Source organism: Metopolophium dirhodum, chromosome 2, assembly GCF_019925205.1.
Source record: "Metopolophium dirhodum isolate CAU chromosome 2, ASM1992520v1, whole genome shotgun sequence".
Taxonomy (NCBI): Eukaryota; Metazoa; Arthropoda; class Insecta; order Hemiptera; family Aphididae; genus Metopolophium; species Metopolophium dirhodum.
The window spans coordinates 8,748,264-8,770,550 of NC_083561.1; the positions used below are offsets into that span (position 1 = coordinate 8,748,264).

The 22,287-nt window shown below is 31.4% G+C and overlaps 1 protein-coding gene across 1 annotated transcript; it reads left to right on the top strand.

The window, feature by feature from the left end:
* Positions 1 to 360: 360 nt before the first annotated feature.
* Positions 361 to 22,224, top strand: LOC132939304 (thyroid transcription factor 1-like). The gene is made up of 5 exons (XM_061006394.1): positions 361 to 1,201; positions 10,049 to 10,179; positions 10,998 to 11,093; positions 19,415 to 19,501; positions 19,903 to 22,224. The coding sequence occupies exons 1-5, from the start codon at positions 799 to 801 to the stop codon at positions 20,257 to 20,259; spliced, it is 1,074 nt and encodes a 357-aa protein (XP_060862377.1). The 5' UTR covers positions 361 to 798; the 3' UTR covers positions 20,260 to 22,224.
* The last annotated feature ends 63 nt before the right edge of the window (positions 22,225 to 22,287 follow it).

Here is a 22,287-nt window from a genome sequence, read left to right on the forward strand (position 1 = left end):
ATAGGTATATACTATATATATATATATATATATATACATACATACATATAAAGGTTTACACACAACCGGAAATATCGCTATTTTTATTGCACCCGGTAACAGTTTTTATCTGCGACCCCCACCCACCCCTTCCGAATCGCTACCGATTGTTATCTACGATTTTTACCCTTCGTATACGTATACGCGCGCTGCAGTGTAAAACTTTTTTCTTTTTCTTTCTTTTTTCTCTCTTTCATTTTTTTCATCGTAACCTTTCGCATTGTGTCGGCACAGGTACCGCAGCTATTGGTCGCCGTCGGCCACGCCTCCACACGGTTCCGTCCCACGGCCGGTTGGGTTGCGCGGGGCCGAGGGGCTCCACCACTCGAGTGCGGCCCTCGAGTCCTCTCGTCGACGTCGAGTAGTCCAGTTTCGAGTGACACTAGTTTCGGGTGGTGCTCCACACACGAGAGCCTCAGAGTTTATTTATTTTGTGCTATTATTATTATTGTTTTTACTTTTTTTCTCGGCCGCGCCACCACACACGCGGATCACGTTAAAAAAAATTCGGAAAAATCCCGTTCACCGCAATGACGTGATAGTGCAGTAGCCGATTCCGCATTCCGCCGGCGTCGAAAAATAAAAAACGGCGAGTAAAATTCGGCGCGATCGCGGCCGCACCGTTTTTCCGGGTATAAATTTTTCGGACAAACCGCGAAAGTGGCTCTCTCGGTGACGGCCGCTTCGTCGGCGGCATCAGCCGTGTTCTCCGAGAGCTCGGGCGACCTGCTGCCGGAGCTCAACAGCGCTGACCTAGCGATGTCGCTGAGCCCCAAACCGCACCACCACCACCATCACAACCATCACGCCGCGCACACGACACCGTTCTCCGTTACCGACATACTCAGCCCAATCGAGGAGTACCGTAAGCTCGAGCTGTGCGGCTCGCCTTCTCCGTACCACAGGTCCAGCACGGCCGGTAGCACCGGTGGCAGTGCCTCCGGAAGCCCAGGAGCCATGTCCGGCGGTGGAGGTAACAACAACAACAACAACAATAATAACGTCCCTGGAGCGGTCCCGGCCGCGGCCAGCTGGCACGTGCACCCGCAATTCCCGGCGCCGCCGCCGCCGCCACCTCAATATTGTCAGCCGGACATGGTCACGTCGTACGGGAATTCGGCCACGTGGTACGGGGCACCAGCCAACGACCCACGGTTTGCAAGTAGGTTAAAATTATACAATAATAATATAAACACGTATTTATAAATTATATTAGCAATAAAAGACGATTGACCGATGCTGCAGAGGCTGCTATTATAAGTTTGAATATTTTCTTTTACATTACAGTGACATTAAATATTATTTCTAAAAGTCCATGAAAATTAAATAAATATTTCACAGTCAAATTTAAAATGTACTTCTCAATTACATACCAGCAGATTTTTGCGCACCTATATAATATATTGATAAGTTGTTAACACTATAGATACTAATATACTATATATAGACAAACTAACAGACTGTAGACAACTATAATATACGTACCTATGATGTATTAGTGACGAATTAAATACTTTTAATGTTATCGATATTAATTGAAAACAAAAATCGATGATAATATAATGTTAATTGTTTATAATAAGATAGTATATCTATACATAATCCCTGCATATAAATGTGTTAAAATTCTTCAAAACATAACATTATCAGCATTTAAAATTGTTTAAGAGTTTAATAGGTACTAAAATTATACATATAATTATTAATGGTTTTACATAAAGCTATTTTAAATATTAAGTAATTATATAATTTTTTTGTTTTGTGATTAAGGTGTATTGTTTTATTGTTTAATGGTAATTAAATTCTAAGACCTAACAACTAAATTTTTAAAGTTCAATTACATATCTATAGTTTTATGAAATAATAATAAAATGATAAATTTACCAACTACCTATTTCTTGTTTATAATAATAATAATTTTATTGTAACCAAACATATATGATATATATGTATTGAACATAATATTTTCATAAAAAGTTACTAAACCCCTATAAGCTAATGATTGTTGTGGGGTTTAAAGTTCAATAGATTTACATTTTTTTAGGATGTATAGGTCTTGCTACATAATTTTTATAATAATTTTAGTCAATTCATTGAATTATACAATATTGAATAAATAGATAAAAGATAACAATACATTCGTGGATTTAAAATTAAGTTTATTATGTATAGCTAATTTGTTATTACTATAGGGTTAAGATTCTATAGCACTTAGAAATGCATAAATATTTCCTTAAATATCCTAAACAATATCCAAAAATAGACAAAATATGCAAATAATATATTATTTATTTTATTACGTTAAGTATTTTATTTATTTAAATAGTTAGATATATTAAATAACTTATTACTTTAGGGCTAAGCAATTATATGAGTTTTGGTTGAAAATATTGGTTTTAAATTATAACATGTTATTCCTTTGCACCATATTGAATATTTAAATGTATTAATATTGAATATGTGCACAGACATGCAAATAAAATGTTCAAAAATCAAAAATTGTGCCCATTTACTGCGATATTCATGGATAGTAAAAATTAGATTTTGTTCTTAAACATGACATCGTAGCGAATTTGTAATTTTATTTACAATAATTTTATATTACATATTTGCTTATACCTAAGTATTGAAGAATCACGTTTCACCTACAACATGGTCAATATAAGGTATACTGTTGTATAAGACCTATAAATTATAATTATTACTAATTAGTTAACTATTATACTGGTTAATCATTATGTAGGTATTTATTATATTGTACCTATAGGTACATAATATGTAATTTCAATGAAAAATTATTTCAAGTTTAAAATAATAGGTATGTACCTATATGATAAGTATATTTTATTAATAAAAAAAATAAAAATACATTAATGGTAATATTAGTCGCGTTGAAAAATTAAAAAAAAAGATGTTTTCTCCCTTAATTTTGTTTTATATTTAACTTTGATGTATACTATTATTCATCTATATAGACACTTAAATAAATTTGAAAAATATAATATAAATAAAACTAAAAATGCATCTACATATTTTTATACCAAATTAGACCTATATAAAGATTTATTATCGTTAATCGAAGGATGTTTATGTTTTTTTCACACAAACATGCCCAAGCGACCGTAAAATACCCTGGGGGTGTGCATTCAGGGTGTCATATTGGATTAGACCGGGATCCGTTTATATGAGATCCCCCTTTTCCGCAAAACATTTGCCGCGGGATGTACACTATCTAACCGGTTATTACAACAGTCGTTATAATGTCATTATCCCTCTTTTTATTATGAACCTACTATAAGAACATCCCCACATGGCCACATACGCCTCAGTCGTCTTGATCGACTGCCTAAAGCTTTTTATGGGCGGCCCTTGTATTTACATTCTATAAACTCGTTAACCTATGAGCTGATGATTAAAATAGGATAGGGTAAATCATCTGCCTAATATAATATCTGTTGTATGTGTTTAATGTTTATTTTATTAATATTTAATATCCATCGATACATAATATATATTTTTTTAATAATACCCAATTTTTACGAAATTGTTAACGATAGGGTTTTATAAAAATTGGAAAAATATGCATGTAGGACATTGAGATCTACCCGAGGGCTAAGATTTACTTAAAACTTAAGAAACTATAGATAACACTATTAAAGTTAATTAATTCTTATTCATTAACTTTTGTTAAAAACTGTTATATCGTGCATAGCATGGTTTAAATGTAGTATAATAATGTTACAAGGGTAATAAATTCATAATATTAGTATATTATGTACATAATTAATTAAGTAGGTAGGTATCTTGTTTTTGTGTAAATCTATATGAAATCAACTAAACATATATTTTTAACTATTTGAAATTAAAATTAAAATGTTATTACCAACTAAAAATGAAATCATTATATCATACTTCAGATAAATTACTTTCAACTATATTAATATATTATGTACATAATTAATTAAGTAGGTAGGTATCTTGTTTTTGTGTAAATCTATATGAAATCAACTAAACATATATTTTTAACTATTTGAAATTAAAATTAAAATGTTATTACCAACTAAAAATGAAAATCATTATATCATACTTCAGATAAATTACTTTCAACTACATTTCTATAAAAATATATTTATATAGCATTGCTATCTGCTATAGTAAATAACCCTAAGTCGTAGTATTATTTTATGACCAAAAATAATTGTACTAAAATATTATAAATTATACTTATACTTAATACTGAAATATATATATACGTATATTATTAGTATAGCTATTAGTTCTATTAAGTAGGTACTCCTTTATTCCGTTGTAGAATATACTTTTTTTTTTTTTATTGAACTTAAAAAAACATCAACAGCAAAGGTTTTTGTTAAATACATGATAAGTTCTGGGCCTAAAATTCTACAATTAATAATATGTTGTTAATAATATGTAATTTCTACTAACATTAATACTATAATTATCATTAACAAAAGGTTTAAATTGTATTATATAGGTCGGTCTTCCTTAGGAAAGCTAATATATTTTATATGTTTTCGATGCCTGGTCCTAATGCTTCGCTCATGTTGGGTGGAATATTGAATTTTCTGAGTTAGTCGGTGTATTGATAGCACTCTGTTATATGTTTTATTGTTAGAGTAACTCCACAGACTGTGCATTGAGTGGGCTCCTGTAGAATATACTATTTAACATTAATATAATGTAGACACTAGACATTTACTATAGCTAATATTTACAGATTTTATCAATCAAAATTTTTTATAAAATATATTACTAGGTTTAAAAATGATTTTAAATGTTTATTATGTAATTCGTTCTAATATTTAATTAACGTTTTTAAAATCAACCAAAAGTACATTATTTTTAACGCATTAACGTTATTCAATAAACACTTAAGTGTACAAAAAATAAATATTTTAAATCTTGTTGTATTGTTATCTCAAACCATAATGAAATCTCTTTGTAAAAATAAAAAATGTCTATCTAAACAATAAAATCGTGTTTTAACTGTGTGTTTTGTGCGTTTAGACATGAGAGAATATTCTAACAAGGCTATAAATCGAACGTCTAAAATAATACTATGACCTCCATATCATACGAGTAACAATAAAATCGATCGGTATAGTCATAATAATATATATAGAGGTAGGTAAGCCAGCCACGTCTGTTGGACGTTACCAAGCACATTTTTTTATGTGTGTTTTCCAACGATGTCCGTCATATATATATATATATATGTATTATGAATGAACCATGCCTAAACACGTTATACACGGACTATTGTGCGTCTCGTTCATTCCGTTCAGCATTAAAATAATATTTGTCACCCTGTATATAGCTTGTGCAGTGTTTGCCTAAGAAATATTTCCAAGGCCTGCTGGACCTGTATAATACCGACCGGCTACCGATGTTTGGCAAATACAAATACGGCGACCGAAACGAATTCCATTCGGAAACGAGTGATGACGACTGCATAAAGGGGGGAGGGGAGGGGGGGAAGACTCATTAAATTTTTTTATACTCCGTGGCTTCGGAAACTTAGGAAAACATTGACGTAGTTTTGGTTTTGACAAACAGGTAAAAATATACGCTTCCCGGACGCGCGCGCCCGACAATGCGCTTGTTATTGGTTTATTTCAATCGTATATAAACGAACCCTCTCCCTCGTTCGATAGCAATCAAGCTATCAAAATATTATCTTTTCTACCGGGGTTTTTTTTTTTTTTTTTTGCTCTCACTCCTCTGGACGGGGGACACCCACGATGCTACAGTGATGTAGTAGAATGTTAAGATCACTGCAGCAGGTATATATCTACTATAATGCGTTTTAAAAAGAACCTTTCAACGCGTTATTTCGTGTACACAATATAATAATAATAATAATAATAATATAATAGCCGCATTTCCCGATTTGTCGACCAGATAATAATTTTTGTTCATTCAAAAATCGGTGGCAATATACGCACGTGAAACGCCCACTCGAAAGGTGCCGGATGAGTCAATCGCGGACGAAAAATGCAATACCCGTCCGGATATCCTTTATTCGATCGCGCGTCTTATATTATGTCGTATAATGTGGTTTCACGCGCATTGTAAAAACTAAATAAGTTTTCAATACTAAACCACGGTTTTTAACGAGTGTCTTTTGTGATATATGCATACATCATATGATATAACATATATGCTATACGTATATAGATACCATCATACCGTACATAATATTATTATTATATGTTGCCATGTTGCCGAACCGATGGAAAAGGAAATGCGGAATTATTGATGTGGGCAATGTACGAAGGGGCGGCCATTAAAATAAATTGTGCTCGTCAAGGTCTGTCAAACCCGACCATATTGTTTTTTTATATGTTTAAATCGTTGAACGGAACTCGTGGGATAGTTGTACATTTTTCTTTAGGTTTTAATGTTTGCCTTAATACTGAAATCAGTCAGAAAAGAACGTGAGAAATCTTGTGAATATAGGTAATATTTATATTACATAACAACGTAACGGTAACGCATTTCATATCTATGTGTTCTAACAAATACTGTAATTTTTTAATAGAAGCGCACAATAGTTACTTTTATTAAAAAAAAAAATATTGAACTAATTAGATTTTAAATGTATATTTATGTAAATTAAATATTTTTTTTTGTTATAAACAAATGCAAGGGATGTCTTGACATCATTAAACGAATATTATAATTTATTAGATTTCATATAATTAACTTTATGACTTATAGACTAGGTACAGTATAGGATCCTATATAAATGAATCAACTCGTTGCAAATGGTAGCCGGTCCATTTTCACAAAATCGTCATTTTTCATTTTATCTATTGTTAGTTGGTTATCTCTTCTGTTGTAAAATGTTTAACCAAATAAATAGGTACTACATATTTGATTATTAATGTAAAATCGAGGTGTACTTGAATATACGGTAGCGCAGGTATAACTATGTTCATTTTTATGGTCATACTATCCCTTTTGCAATTTTTGAGAAAATTGGCTGTGAAACGATTGAATAATTTTGTTAAGTATATGTATTTTTCAATTTGATAATTTTTAAATGGTCTAGCTAGCAGTCTAAAGAATAAAATTGATAGCTAAAGGAAGTAAGTATTAACTTTTCAACTTTTAAACTGTTCTTCAAAGTTTCCTAAGTATGAATCCCAATAGTAAACATTAAAACATATTTTAAGCATTGAGAATATTAAAACGATAATCTTACAAGTTTCTTGGAATAACAACAAATTTAAACACTTTCTTAAGTATACTCGAGTATATATACAGATGTATTATTGTCTGCTGACTTAAATGCACTATAAAACTTAAAAATAATTTTATAATAAGTAACCAATACTTAGGTACCTACTAAAACGATAATTATATTGAATAATATTGCATGAGACTTGAACATTGTGTTAAACTCGTACCTATTAATAGTAATTGTATATAATTAGTAGCCTACGTGAATACGTGATAAATGATAATACTTTGAAGACATTAAGATTCTGTTTCTAAAATACTCAAATAGGAAAGATTAATACAATATTCATTTTATAAATTTTTATTGTCTTCTTAGTTCTCAAAATTAGAATATTACATCCAATTGTTCAATTTGAAACCAAAACATATAATAAGTGATGGAAGTAAAATGTAAAATGAATGTCATGTTATATTACAATAAATTAAAATAATAATAATCAATAGATAATATAAAATAAAGGTATAATAAATGTATATTAATTAATAATAATAATAACTAGCAATATTGAAAATATAGGTATATTATTTAAATATCTTTGTGGCTTTTAGAATTGATTATTAAAATCGAAATTAAAAACCCATAGGTATTATCTCGTAAATATATTGTAAATATTTTGAAATTATACGATTTTACTATTATTAATAAATAATCTGTGAGGCATTTATACAAATATCATTATTTAATATTTGCTCCAACGAAAAAGCAATTTTACTCATGTGGCCCGCAAAAAAAAGATGGTCGGGCATTAGTAGCGCTTATAGGTACCGCCTTATACGATTATTACGAAAGTGAAAAAATATCTCATATTATGGTATTTGTTAAACATTCACCTTGGCACCACGTTAGCTTATAATATTATGACCATTAATCCATAACAATAACTTTGGATACGGCCGTAGCCTCAGATATAGCCATCTTTATATTATCTATTATAACAATAATACAATATATAGATATACTCGCCGAAATGTATTTCTAAGTTTATATCGATTATACATAATATTATATTCATTGTTTATTTCATAGGTAGGCATAACTCGTTTCCCGTGTACACGATTAATATATTGAATATTATATTATACTTACTGGCTGTTGTATTTGTTGTAAATTGATATGAAATAAACGAATACAACACTGGCAAACATTTATGTATGCAAGATCACATATTATAATAGATACAACACGCAATTACATAGGTACATTATATTATATACACACTGCAGCGCACTCACGCATCTCTGTTCCCGTACCGACACGTGTCTTCGAATATATTATTATTATATGTACAGGGTGTTTATCGATTCCTTAACCCCCTCCCTCCACCGTAAGGCAAAAACCTGTCAAAAATCGTCTCTGGATAATGCGCACACAAAAAGCTCGGAACCCATATCGCACGCTCCATTTGTAGTTGACAAGGCGCGGCTATAATATATATAGTGTTTGCTTTGTGACTGGCATGAACAATGTGCTTGTGTGTGTGTGTGTGTGTGTGTGTATGTCAGTGCGTGTGGTGGCTGGGAGGGTACATTAATATATATTGCCGGCTATATTATATACGAACGTACGTCCTGTCATCAAAATAATAATTGGAACCTACAGTACTTGATCAACACTATTTCGTATACGCTTCGCCGTAATGCAGACGTGCAGTTGCAGAGTAAATGTATTGTACATAATTATTATTATACCGAATTTGTGAATAAAATAATAATAATAATAATATAATTATAATATATATCTTACTAGGTATATTATGTAGTTTTATTAAATATTATTTATGAGTAACTAATATACAATATTGTGCTCCGCTCCCTGATAATATTGATAAACCTACACCTACGCGAAACACATTATACAACGTAGGTCAGTGCGAGCAGTTTATATAGACTGGCTTAGTGGCTTATTCATGAATCGTTTTATACAATTATTATCTAAGGTTCTAGATGATTATGTGCATTATAAACATCGTTCCATATCAATAGATACGAATTAGTTTTTATATCATAACTCATAACAAATCGTAGGTATATAGGTATGTAGTGGCATAGATATAGGGAAGGATTAATATTATGTCATAACTCATAAGACTAAATGTCAAAATGCTTATATTTATGTATTATAAATTCCAACAATTAAAGTAATGATAATAGAAAAATATTATTCTATTTCTTCAAATTATTATTTTTGAATCTTTAATAATTATCTTAAATATAATGTAAGTACTTAATCTATTGAATAAAGCTCTAAATAACCTGAAATTCATACATGCATTGTGATAATGATAGACGTAAAGGTATATATTAAAATTATCACATAAGTGGTATATTTCTAATGAGAAGATTATACGTATCGATACGATCAATAAATGTACGCAGATAATTAACAAATTTACTTTACATCAATATGATAAATGTCAGTAATCTATGTAGAAAATATACAAAAAGTGAGTAAAGTTTCACGTAGATCAAAAGGTATAAACTTGTTCAAATATACATATATAATAATATATATATTATAGTATATTATATTATGAAATATTCATGAGTCAATAAACGAGCATCTTACAAGGTGGTTTAAAGGGGTTATTCAGGGATTATTCGCCAGACCCTTACGTATTTATAGTATAGAGGTATATAGACGTAATGAATTCCCAATGAGCGGTGTTTTTAGGCTGGAAAGTCGTTGACCTTTATTTTACCATGCCAAAAATTCAAATTTAATAACGATCGTGTGTTATTGCAGTATCCAGATTGATGGGCTCGTCAAACACCCCGATGAATGGTATGACAAACATGGAATGCGATATCAAACCACCTCTACAGTTTCCACTTACCCAGAGACGAAAGCGGAGAGTGCTGTTCACTCAGGCTCAAGTACGTAAAACTATATATATATATATATATAATATGATATTATTCTGTATAGGTATAATCGTGTAATTTTGAATACGTTTCAATTCTTTATGTTTTTTTTTATTTTTACGGATTCAAATTTTACTCAGAATGTAGCGGAATTATAAGACTTTTGACTCAGAAACAATATAATATTTAAGTTTATTTTTACTTTTATATACATATTATGTAAGAGACATATAATGAATGTTGGATTAATAATTATGTGTCAATGAGTTTACAGCTGTATAATATAGGTTTATAACTTAATAGCCTATAAGTACAAATGACAACCTGACAATATTATTTTTTAATTCACGCTCTATTTTAATTTGAATGTGAAGTCGTATCTTACAAAATAAAACATTTATCTAACATTTTATCCTGTATAAAGTGTATTTTATTTTTATTTTTTTAGTTTGCGTTCTTATATCAGTGCACGCATATTATATTATATATATGATCTTTATTTACGCACGTGAACCTATTCTGAAACCCAAAACTATATTTACTATTCAAGTTCATAGATGTTTACAGCGCACTTAAACTGTCTCGAAATCCACATTTCTTGTATAAATGTAAACACAATCAGGCGTCACGTCAAATCCACGAAAGCATCGTTTTGACACGAACACATCCATCCCATCCATTTATACATTGTCCAAATATTCTTCCCCTTCGGGCTTTGGCTTGTGTCTGTATTTATTTCCTTTCCAAAATCGATGTCTTATCCCTATATGATTTACCTCGAAAGAGACGAAAATATAACCTGTATTATAGTTATTGTATTACTTTTACAGGTTTATGAATTAGAACGGAGGTTCAAACAACAAAAATATTTATCAGCGCCGGAACGAGAACATTTGGCTAGTCTAATTCATTTAACTCCCACACAGGTAAATAATCAGTATATTTATATAGTCTAAATGACAAAAACAATTATTCAGATTCATTATTTAAGTACCTACATATAAGAATAAGTGATTAATTAAAAATAAATCATCAAAATAAACAAATGATTAAATTAGTCTAATGATTAAAAAATAATTATTAATCATAACTTTAGTCTAAACATTATATTTAAAAATTATCTATGGGAAAATTGTACAGTACTCCATCACATTGTTTCCCATAAAATGTACTTAATTTCCATTGTATACTTTTAGCTAGGTATATGGTATCAAAAATATTTAAAATGTATTAATTATTAGTATATTTTAGACTTGATACATATATTTTTTTCATTTTCAAATAATCTTTGATGATTTGATAATTATATTGTATTGTGATAACGTGATGTAACAATAACGTTATTAGCTCTACAATTCAATAAATTAAATTGAAATTTGTTATTTAAACTGAAATTTCTTTAACGTATTACGTATTCCACAAAAGAATCTGTAACGAGTAATGACTAATGGTCCAATAAACGATCTCCTGAAAATATAATCAAATGACATACCGTAATGGCTCAATAGGATAATATACCTATTCATTTTTAAGTTTTTCACCTCGGCATCATAGGTATTTCCACGTATATTAATACATTAAGATTACTTTGTATTATATCGTCAATCAATATATTTATTTTTTACGATTGACGCAATAACAAACTAACAAAGGGTCTTATGCTTTGAGACGCTTAGGTCATGTTTAGGTTCGATCAATAAATAATAGTCAACACAATAATAATTTTACTTATAAACATTTTATACTTTATAGTTTATGGTATAAAAAACCATACATAATAGGCATATTGTAATATTTGCATTTTATACTACTTAACTATGTAGGTACACGTGTATTAAATGTGTTGGCTAGAATATTTGAAATGTCTTCAAGTTCTATGTAGTCATATAGGTACTCTTATAATTTACTGTTATAGTATTCACAATCACATGGAAACAATTTTGGGTGTTATAGAAACTCCAAAAGTTTCATACAGTATTCCAGGATCTCTATATTACTATGAATCATAACATACCGCATATATACCTAAATAGAACAATGAACAGATATTTTTTTTGATTTCATCAGTATAGTTACTCTAAGAGAAAATATAATAACTGTACAAATTTCGAAGACGTGTGCCCAAAGTAAGTGCAGTCAAATCCTAAAAATTATATGGGTTCTAAAATCTAAACGCTCAATAAAAAAATTGGCACGTCGTATAATATATTTAAAACATCTTCTAAGCCATTTAATATATCGAACACAGTTGAGGTCTCTGATCAACTTGGAATCGTTTAGATTTGTCGTTCTCAGATGTATATGATATGTAGTACATCATTATCCTGTTCTGCACGAGGTGAGCGAAACTACCTTACACAAATATACTATAGACGATAACATTATATATAACTAGTTTTTAGATTATTTATAATAATCGTCTCTGTTTAATGAATTGATCCTGTTTCGTTGTAATTTATTATTGTGTTATTATAACTTTAGTATAGAAGAAGTATAATACCATATTCAAATTTTTTTTGGGATAATGTAATTTGAAAAGAGGAAACTACTGTAGGTATAGTGGATTAGAGGTCCAAACCTTTTGTGTGCAAGGTTCTGGATTGTAAATATACATATAATAGATCATTTTAATATTTTAACAACTACAATATTTGATGCATGTGGATAAAAAGGTCAATGAGTGCGATTAGAACATTTGTACATAAAATCGATGCTATTATTTTTTTTTTTTGGCCGCTCGCAGGACATAATAATATAATAAAAATATGTACAGTTATTAAATAATAAGATATTTAATCGCGACTCGTATCGTTTAAAATTTCGATTGGTTACTTGATGTCTTATAATAACATGATGAGTTGAAGTAGTGTGATTTCCTTGAATCGGCATTAGAACATTATTAAGGGCGGTAATAACACACCCACCACGTGGTATACAAAATGGACTGTTGGCGTCCTCATAATATATAGTCATATAGGTACGATATACCGATAAATATAATATACATGATATACTCGCTATTTATTTATTATTAAAGGTACATATTTTATAGGCACGTCTAATTGTATATTATGTTTGCGCGTTGTTTCGCATTCACGTTATACAATAAATGGCCAAATGGGACGGATACATTTTAGGCAATTATTTAAGAAAATTGTTTGTTTAATTTAGTATTTGCCGCTCGCGCCCCGCTGATACCGCAGCGAATAAAATACGAACTATAATAGTGCCAAAACACGTTGTATGACCGGTACCTACATACGTATATTATATAAGTGGCACATTTAGCACATATTATAATATATATATAAAATTCACAGTACGCTATAATTTTTTTATTCAAAATATAAAACAAAAATTAGATTGCTCTGCGTCGATATGACGTGCAGTTTTGGCACTACAATAACTGTACAATGTAACGTACGCATAGGTATAACGTTTGCGATGATATAAGATTTCGTTTGGCGTCACGTGGTGAGATTATCGCGACTCAAGCGATGAACTACGCCCTATTGAAACCCGGCTTAAACGTTCGGGCTGCAGCGTGCGGTTAATGAGGCTTAAACATTTTCCGGGGTTACGCGTGCGTCGGTCCCGCCACCACTCCGCCGCCACCGTAGCGATCTCTCGTCGCGCGCGTACATATTAAACAATCACGATGATGCATGGGGACCGCTTCGGCGCGTATTATTATTTATTATCATCGTCTCTCTAGTCGCGCCGCGCCGGGCCGGTTTTCTCCGTGCGCCACCCGTCGCCGCCCCCGTTCTGCTCGCATGCTGCAGTATACCATCACCGTCATCACTCACCCGCCGCCGCCGCCACCCATCGCCGCGACACCGGGCTTTTATGTATTTTTTTTTTTTTTATTTTTTTTATTTTTTACTACGCAGCTTAATCGTGTACATATTATATCGGCGGTGGTCGCTAAAATGTATTATTATATAATATTATATACATATACACGCGTAAGCACACGCACGCACACGATAGAATGGTGAGCGAGGTGGTGCCGCCGCCGCCGCTGCCGCAGTGTGTAGTTGCACAGGGGGGGCACAAAAGCGTATTCATCGCGAGCCCTCCGAAAAACGTACGTCTGAAGTGGCGAGAGTATATATGCGCGGGCACCACTCGAGATGATGATCGGTATATACCCGGTGCGCGGTGGCGGCACAGAACAATGGCCGACAGATTGTGCCTGGTATATACACGGTATACGCGCGGTATACGGGGCAGCCGGGGCGCCAGATGTTGCGGCAAAGACCCCGCGAGCCATACATACATATATAATAATATGTATGTATTATATTTTATATAATCGCAGCGACTACTGTTTAGGTTTTTGTGCGCCCCCCCCCTTCCAATCGTGTTTTCGGCGCACGCGGGGCTTATATAATACGCTCGTCGAACCCCCCTCCCACTCTCCGAACGTGAAATGTCGGTCGAGAGCTGCGTCCGTATACGACGATATAATAATAATATATTTTGTTGTGTTTATATTATACAATATTATTATTATTATTATTATCATTATATTATTATATACCGGGACGTGGCACAAACGTTATGCGTACGCATCATAAAATAAATTATGTATTATTGTTATACATTTATGGTTCGGCCGATTTCCTATTTTCTTTTGGGATGATGTCTTTTTTTCGTTCAGTAAACACTAGGACGTCCTACACCTACGTGTATTTTGTTTTCTGTGAACATTTAGGTAGGCACAGTACCTAATATCTATTCGTCGCTTATTGGACTCACTTTGGAACCAGAGTATTTCAAGTATTTGAGTTCATTAACCGGATAAGGCGAAAAGTCCAAGAATAAAAATATTTTTATATATTTTATATTTCATACATGCATTATTGTTATTCATTATGGAAAAAAGCATGAAAATTGATAGCGATAAAAATAGAAAATATATTAATATTTTTCAAGTTGTTAAATAATGACTTAAGTCTTAAAATAATACGTAAAACATTGTTCATATAACTTTAATACTTATCGATGTGATGTATCCAGGAAATAATATTAGTCATCAAAATATATATTCTATATAGTATATATTATGCGACCAAATCGGGAAAATGGACTAAAACATGTGGAAATACGCAATTAAGAATACACATTGACCCCATTAAAAAGTGCGTAAAATGAGCCCAATTTATAACCGCGATCCAATAAACAGTGACTACTGCATGAACATATAGGATATATAGGTATACTATAGATCAGTGGCGGTTCTGGTAGTATTTTTTTGGTGAGGCAACCTATGTATCACCCCCCCCCCCCCCCCCCTCATACAAAATTAGAATTCACAATAAATCTAATTTAAAAACATAAAAAAAATCCACACAGACTTCACTTTACCCAACAACAAACATGGCCAACAAAACAATTTTTGTATATAATGACTCCCGCATAACCAAGTGTTGTTGATAAAAATTTGGATTAAATGACCTACAGAATACCTTACTTAGTTTCTTGTCAGGAGCCAAAGCTGACAAAATCGGAATAGGCTTACCCACTTTTACTAAATCATTTTTACTATCAGAATTCCATCGTCAAAACGGCGTCTCCAACAACATAACTACCACGTCTGTCACTGGATACGTCATAACTCCAACAGTAATTAATTTAATACGTTAATTACAAAAAACTGCAGCACTCGCACATATATTTTAACGTAGACGTTAAGACGAACCGGAATCACCGAAAAAGTGTAAGACACAAGCGACCATTCGTACAAGACGTCAAGACAGAAATCACTAATGATAAATATAAAATTATTATCAATAGATATTACAACGGAAAACTGTCCCGAGTCTCGATTGTAACAATAACATCATTACTGATAATGTGTTTTTACGTTGAAATGCGGGCTGACTATATATTCCTGTATACCGAGTCTATTTTTAGTACATAAGGCGATATTAGTCGAGCCTCACAATGATCATTGCGCATGCGCAACTCTATTTATTTAATAGTCGCGTGCATTCGCGTACATACGCTTGTGTGTGTAATTCATGTACACAATAGTACATACTCTGAGGCGGAGTTAAACGGTGCTTACTGACGTCATCGGAATATTGCCGCCGGTTGAAACACTAGCGTTTGTTTACGTAATAATTATTTCATACATTTCTTATCGGTTTATCACTATTTTTGGTAATAAACATTAAATAATATAATGATTAACCATTTACAATATAATAAATAATAATTTATATTGTTAAACTTGGCAAAGAAGATTTTTTTCTCAAATAAAATCATAAAAACGTTAAAAATTAATATCAAAATATGTATATGCTATCGGTGGGCCAAAAAAAACTTTAATAGTATTTTTTACTTAAAATTTTAGGTTAGGCGGCGCCTCACTTGCCTCACCCCCAAAACCGCCACTGCTATAGATACTAGAATACCAGATCATAATATGATATTGTATAATATATATTATAATATATGCTTACGTCAACTTATATTATACAACCCGACAACGGTGTAATAACATATAACCTGTTATAGGTAGTCTTGTAATTTCATTATTCGTGTAGTTACAATATATTATATATTACGTATATAGGCTATACATAAACTATTACGTATAGGCAGTAAATTACGCACCTATAGGAGGTATATTATATTATCATATATTGTGTCATATTTTAAAATATTATAAAACTGCAGGCCTTGTCCTGTATGAATTATATAGGATCAATGATGGGATGTCAATGTCTTACACCTCTCCTTATTGGATTCCCCTTAGATTTGGGGTTGCAGTTTTTTGAGGGATTTAGCCCCCTGCAGACCCATTACTTCTGGTTATGCCTGTAGCCCTATGCCTCTATGGGGTCAGTAGCGGTGTTTTTTAAGATCCATACCTATATATATTTTGATTAGTGTTATAATTTGTAAAATGCATTTAATTATGAGAAAATTGCAGGAATTGAAAATATAATATAATATACCATATACATGCGCTTGTATGTTTATTTTATTGTAACTGCCCACAACTGATGAGTATTTCTTATTGTCTATTGCTCAATACCATTTTGGTTCTATATACTAATTATACTAACCGTTACTGGCGTTAATATAAGGCCATAATTAATAATAATGTAAATTATTATTGCATATTGCTCTGACGGTCAGAGATGATGACAAGAGCGTTTTCTCGATGGTTGATCTTTCGTAAACACATACAACTTCTTATTTACTTATATTCACTTTTATGATTTTCCACTCAATCGTTTATAATTTTTGAAAGTCGTCGTACCTAATGCAGTTAAATTATCGTGTCCATGTTTTTCTAGTCATCCTTTGATACACCGATAGTAGGAGCTTATATTATACTATATTGATGGTATAGGTTAGGTATTATTCATATTTCTTGTAGATGAAAGTTGTTTATAAGTTCTCTTATGTTTGTTTAATACCAAGGTCATAAAGTATTCATGTAAAATATTTAAAATAATGAAAAAACGTAACATGATTTGAGTTCTTATCATTTATAAAAAATTAAATTAAGAGTTTACGTGTTGGTAATGGTATTGGGTTACATATATTGTATAGGTATTCGTACATTATATACACAATGGTAATTTGTTGTCCTGATATAAATGATATTAACAATATTAGATTTGTCAATAAAGTATATAATATTAAAATATTTCCAGCGTAGGTACCAAACTGACGATTGAATTTTTCGATATCCTTATAGTAACGTAATTGATACATTATACATACCACGCTCTTTCGTACACTATATGCACTATAATATTGCGCCGTTTTTGTGTGTTTCAAAACATAAAATCCATAGCATCGAGTGGTTTATATAAATATAATTATACACTTGAAATTATATAGCTATTATACTTTATATAATATAATATGAATATAATAACATTACCGTTAGTCTTTTGGTGAATATTATATAATGTACGCTCAATTTCAACGTTATTGTATAATCATATTATATTATACTACCTACTATAATATCTCTAGTACGGCGGTAATTCGCGCGTTGAAAACATACCTAGGTACCTATTAAAACAGTGGGACAACAGAAGTATACTAATATAATGCGCATAATTGGTGTACTCTTGTGCATCATATTTAAAAACCTCGTTGGCGTGTATATATATATATATATAATATATATAGTGATAATAATTAGTATCGGTAGGTATCGTCATTGTTTCAATGAACACCGAACGCGGCGGGTAATGTAATAATAATACACACTACAAACTATATTATGCATTATACATTTATACGTAACTAATATGATATTATGCCATTTGTGTGCCTACTGTCCTACTCAGTACTCGTATAATGCACACGTGAAGAAAAAAAAAACACGAACCATTTAAATAACTGTCGGCGGCGGAGGCGGCGGTACAGACGTAAAAATCTGCGTGAATGGCGTGCGCTCGTATCGTTTATATAATATACGGACAAGTAGCCAAGTAGAAGCCGAGTACTTTTGAAAAGTGAAGTGAATTTATGTAGGAATTATTCGCAGATACTCGTGGCGGCGGCGGCCTCAAGTATGCGCGGCGGCGGCGGCGGATCCCGTTCGTTCGGTCAAAAGAGTTAGTCTTTAAACCGTTATCCAAAAGCCGCGTAGAGTGCACTCGGTTCGCGAGCACTTTTAAAAACACCTCTTCAACTTTATTTCCACTTCGTTCCCATTCACTGTCAATATTAATGTTGGTCATCTTTTGACTTTCAACAGCAACTTATATAAATGCTCAGTTGGATTCGTTTCTATTTATATACTTTCCGCCTCGCCTTTGACAATGTAATATTGTAAATACTGTGGTAATAACAATTATGTATATCCAACACAGCTTAATAGCTGAAACAATAATTAACGTCAGGCTATAATAATGCAGGTACCTACACGGTCGCGTGCAGCGTATGCATTTAGCTGCATACAAGAGACATATGCCGCTCATAAATTACCCTATATTTTATGTATGTACAATTTTGCACAATATTGTATACAGTTGTGCCTAGGTAATTTTAAAATTGTTTTTTTACAACTGGTTTATATTATAATACATTATACATTTATGTGAAGGAGTTTTTATTGTTTTTAGTAGTAGGTAGTTCATGTTTAAGTCTTTCGGAATCTATACATGACTGTCTGCAGTCTTCTATAATAATATATTATGCATTTAAGAATAGGATATTACGCTTTTTATATGCTCTTAAATAAATATATGGTGGTATTTTACAGGTAAAAATATGGTTCCAGAACCATAGATACAAGTGTAAACGTCAGGCGAAAGAAAAAGCTATGGCCGAACAGAATGCCCAAAACCAGGTAAGATATTTTAAAAGATATTATGCAGTTTATTATTAAATTCTTCATTGAATACCTATAAATATTTTGTATGGATAGTAGTATCTAAATATTATATTTTATCGATTTAATCTTGACTTTAATCAAACCTATAATAATGTCAAGTTAAAAATATGCAAGCACAAATTATACTAAATACTATAAGAGCACAAGATCAAACAGTTTGTTTGAATAGAAAAAAGTATTTACAAAAAATACATATTATTTACTAATTTCAAAAAATTCAAGTATAGGTACTATTGTCTATTGCTCATGTGTGTTTATTCATATATAGGCATACCTACCTTAGAAAAAATCGTTAAAAAACCGATTGTAATATAGTAACGCGCGTTAAGTCTTATTGAGTTAACTTTTATTCACAGGCCCAGAGTTCGCCACGACGAGTGGCCGTGCCCGTTTTAGTGAAAGACGGCAAACCGTGTTCAGGCACGTCAGACGTGTCCGGCCAACAGTCTGCGCCCGGCGGTAACAATTGCAACGGCCACAGCCCCGCTATGCACCACGGTGGCCACGTACCAGTCCCCGTTCACCCCCATCACCATGGGCACCATCACCATCACGGGTCGCCCAACGTCGGGCACCACCAGCAACAGCACCAACCACCGCAACACCAGTTGCTGACCAACACCGCGATGCCATACCCAAGACAAAACGTTGGTCAGCACCACCATCAACAGCAAAACATGTCCTATTTATCAATTCAAGGACGTGCGTGGTGAGCTGCAGCCCGTTATCATTACCTATATTATTAATAGGCGAGCATTACTTAGTGTAGACTTTCAAAAAAAAAATTTCATATTGTTTTGTTTCAATAAAAATGTTTTATGTGAATATATATTATACACACACGCACACATAGAAAAACTATGATTATATTTAAGTATATAGACAATTCCAAGCATAACATGTTTTAACAAACGCAATTATATAGTGAGATATTAGGAAAAAATTCATATATTATACGCGTAGGTAGGTATACCTACCTCTTTTTAAGCCCGTTACGTATAATCATGTGTATAGTGCACACGTTTTTTATTTAATTTTATCTTGGACTCTCTAAGTCAATTAAATTTTGTTTGTGCTATGTGTCTATTAGTAATTTATTTTTTATTTCTCGTAAATCTGAACGTCCTACCTCCAATAAGTCACGTTATAATACTTATCGATGCATAAAGTATTATGAAACTTTCGTAAATTATTGTAAATCGCAATAAATCAACTCTTTTGGTATAGATGACATATAGGCCATACATAGGTTCTTCAATTTTCTGTACTACTCAGCAGGATATAATATAGCCTCATTCAGATAAGGCTATATTATTTAATGGAAAAAAGTTTAGGTATCAATTTGTGAAACATATTCATCCCCTTATGGCCTTATATGTTTATGAGAATATATATGTATTAATTTGATTGGCCCGTGATAGTTTCACTTTGATTTTTTATAGGTACTACATAAGATAATTTATCTAGGTATTTATTTATTAATAAGTTATAAGTATATGTAATATATGTATGTAACCTATACTTGTGTATAAACCTCAATTTTTAAAGCACTATAAATACCATTTTTAGTTGTATACTTCAATACTTGTATATTATTATATATAGTTAAGATATTTGTAAGTAGGTTCTAATATTAGGTGTATAAAGAAAATAGACTGTTGGATAAACCTAATAATACCTAACCTACCTACCTGAAGTGTTATTAAACAATTCTTGTGTAAGTTTACAATCACTGAGATGGTTGAATTGAAATGTGTGTAGAACATTTTTTCAACTATATATATTATTCTATAGTCTCAATATATGTATAATGTATATGTATAAATATACCTATTATAGGTATCTATACTCAGTAAAAGTATAATATTAAAATATTTCCAATGTATTAACTGTTGTGTAATAATTATTAATTATCAAACGAAATACAAATCATGTTAAAAGCTAAGGAATTCATGTCAATGATGACCTATTATATAATATATACCTATATATGTATAGTATATACCTATAATGCAATATGTATACTTATTTCAGAGTAGGTTATAATATAGGTTTATAAATTTACAGTTATATAAGCTTATACTATTATATTATGGCCGTTGATCGATTTAAATTATCATCATAAAAATTCAAAGGAATATGTCGTTTCTTTTTATTTTATTTTTATTTAGTAGGTATATATATAATAGGTAATCATCTAAAATTAAACTATCAAAATAATATAGGTACCTACATATATATTATATACATAGTATATTGGTATATCATAGAAGTGTGTCGAAATGTATGCTACAGTTTATTTATGTTTACCTCTCCCACTTAATATGATATTGTATATATTATATTAATTTGACGTTATAAGTATAAAATATTATAAAGGCTCGCATTAACTTGCAACGAGTATTTCTTATATTGAGTACCTATACATATTGTTTTAAATTTTAATAGGCCCGAATATATACATAGATATAAGCTGTTTATATTATGCGGAAATATCTTTTGCACAACCCCATTAAATACAATATATTATAATATACAATGCGCTGTAATTATACTTTGTAAAAATTACTTAACTTCTGTATAATTATTACTATTATTTTTTTTTTTTTGTAAAATGTGATGTATCATATATCTACGTGATTGTATACGAAATAAATATAAAATATGAAAATAGTAAACGTACCTTTACATAATATACAGTAAACGATGCATAATGTGATATGATTTAATCCTCTATGATT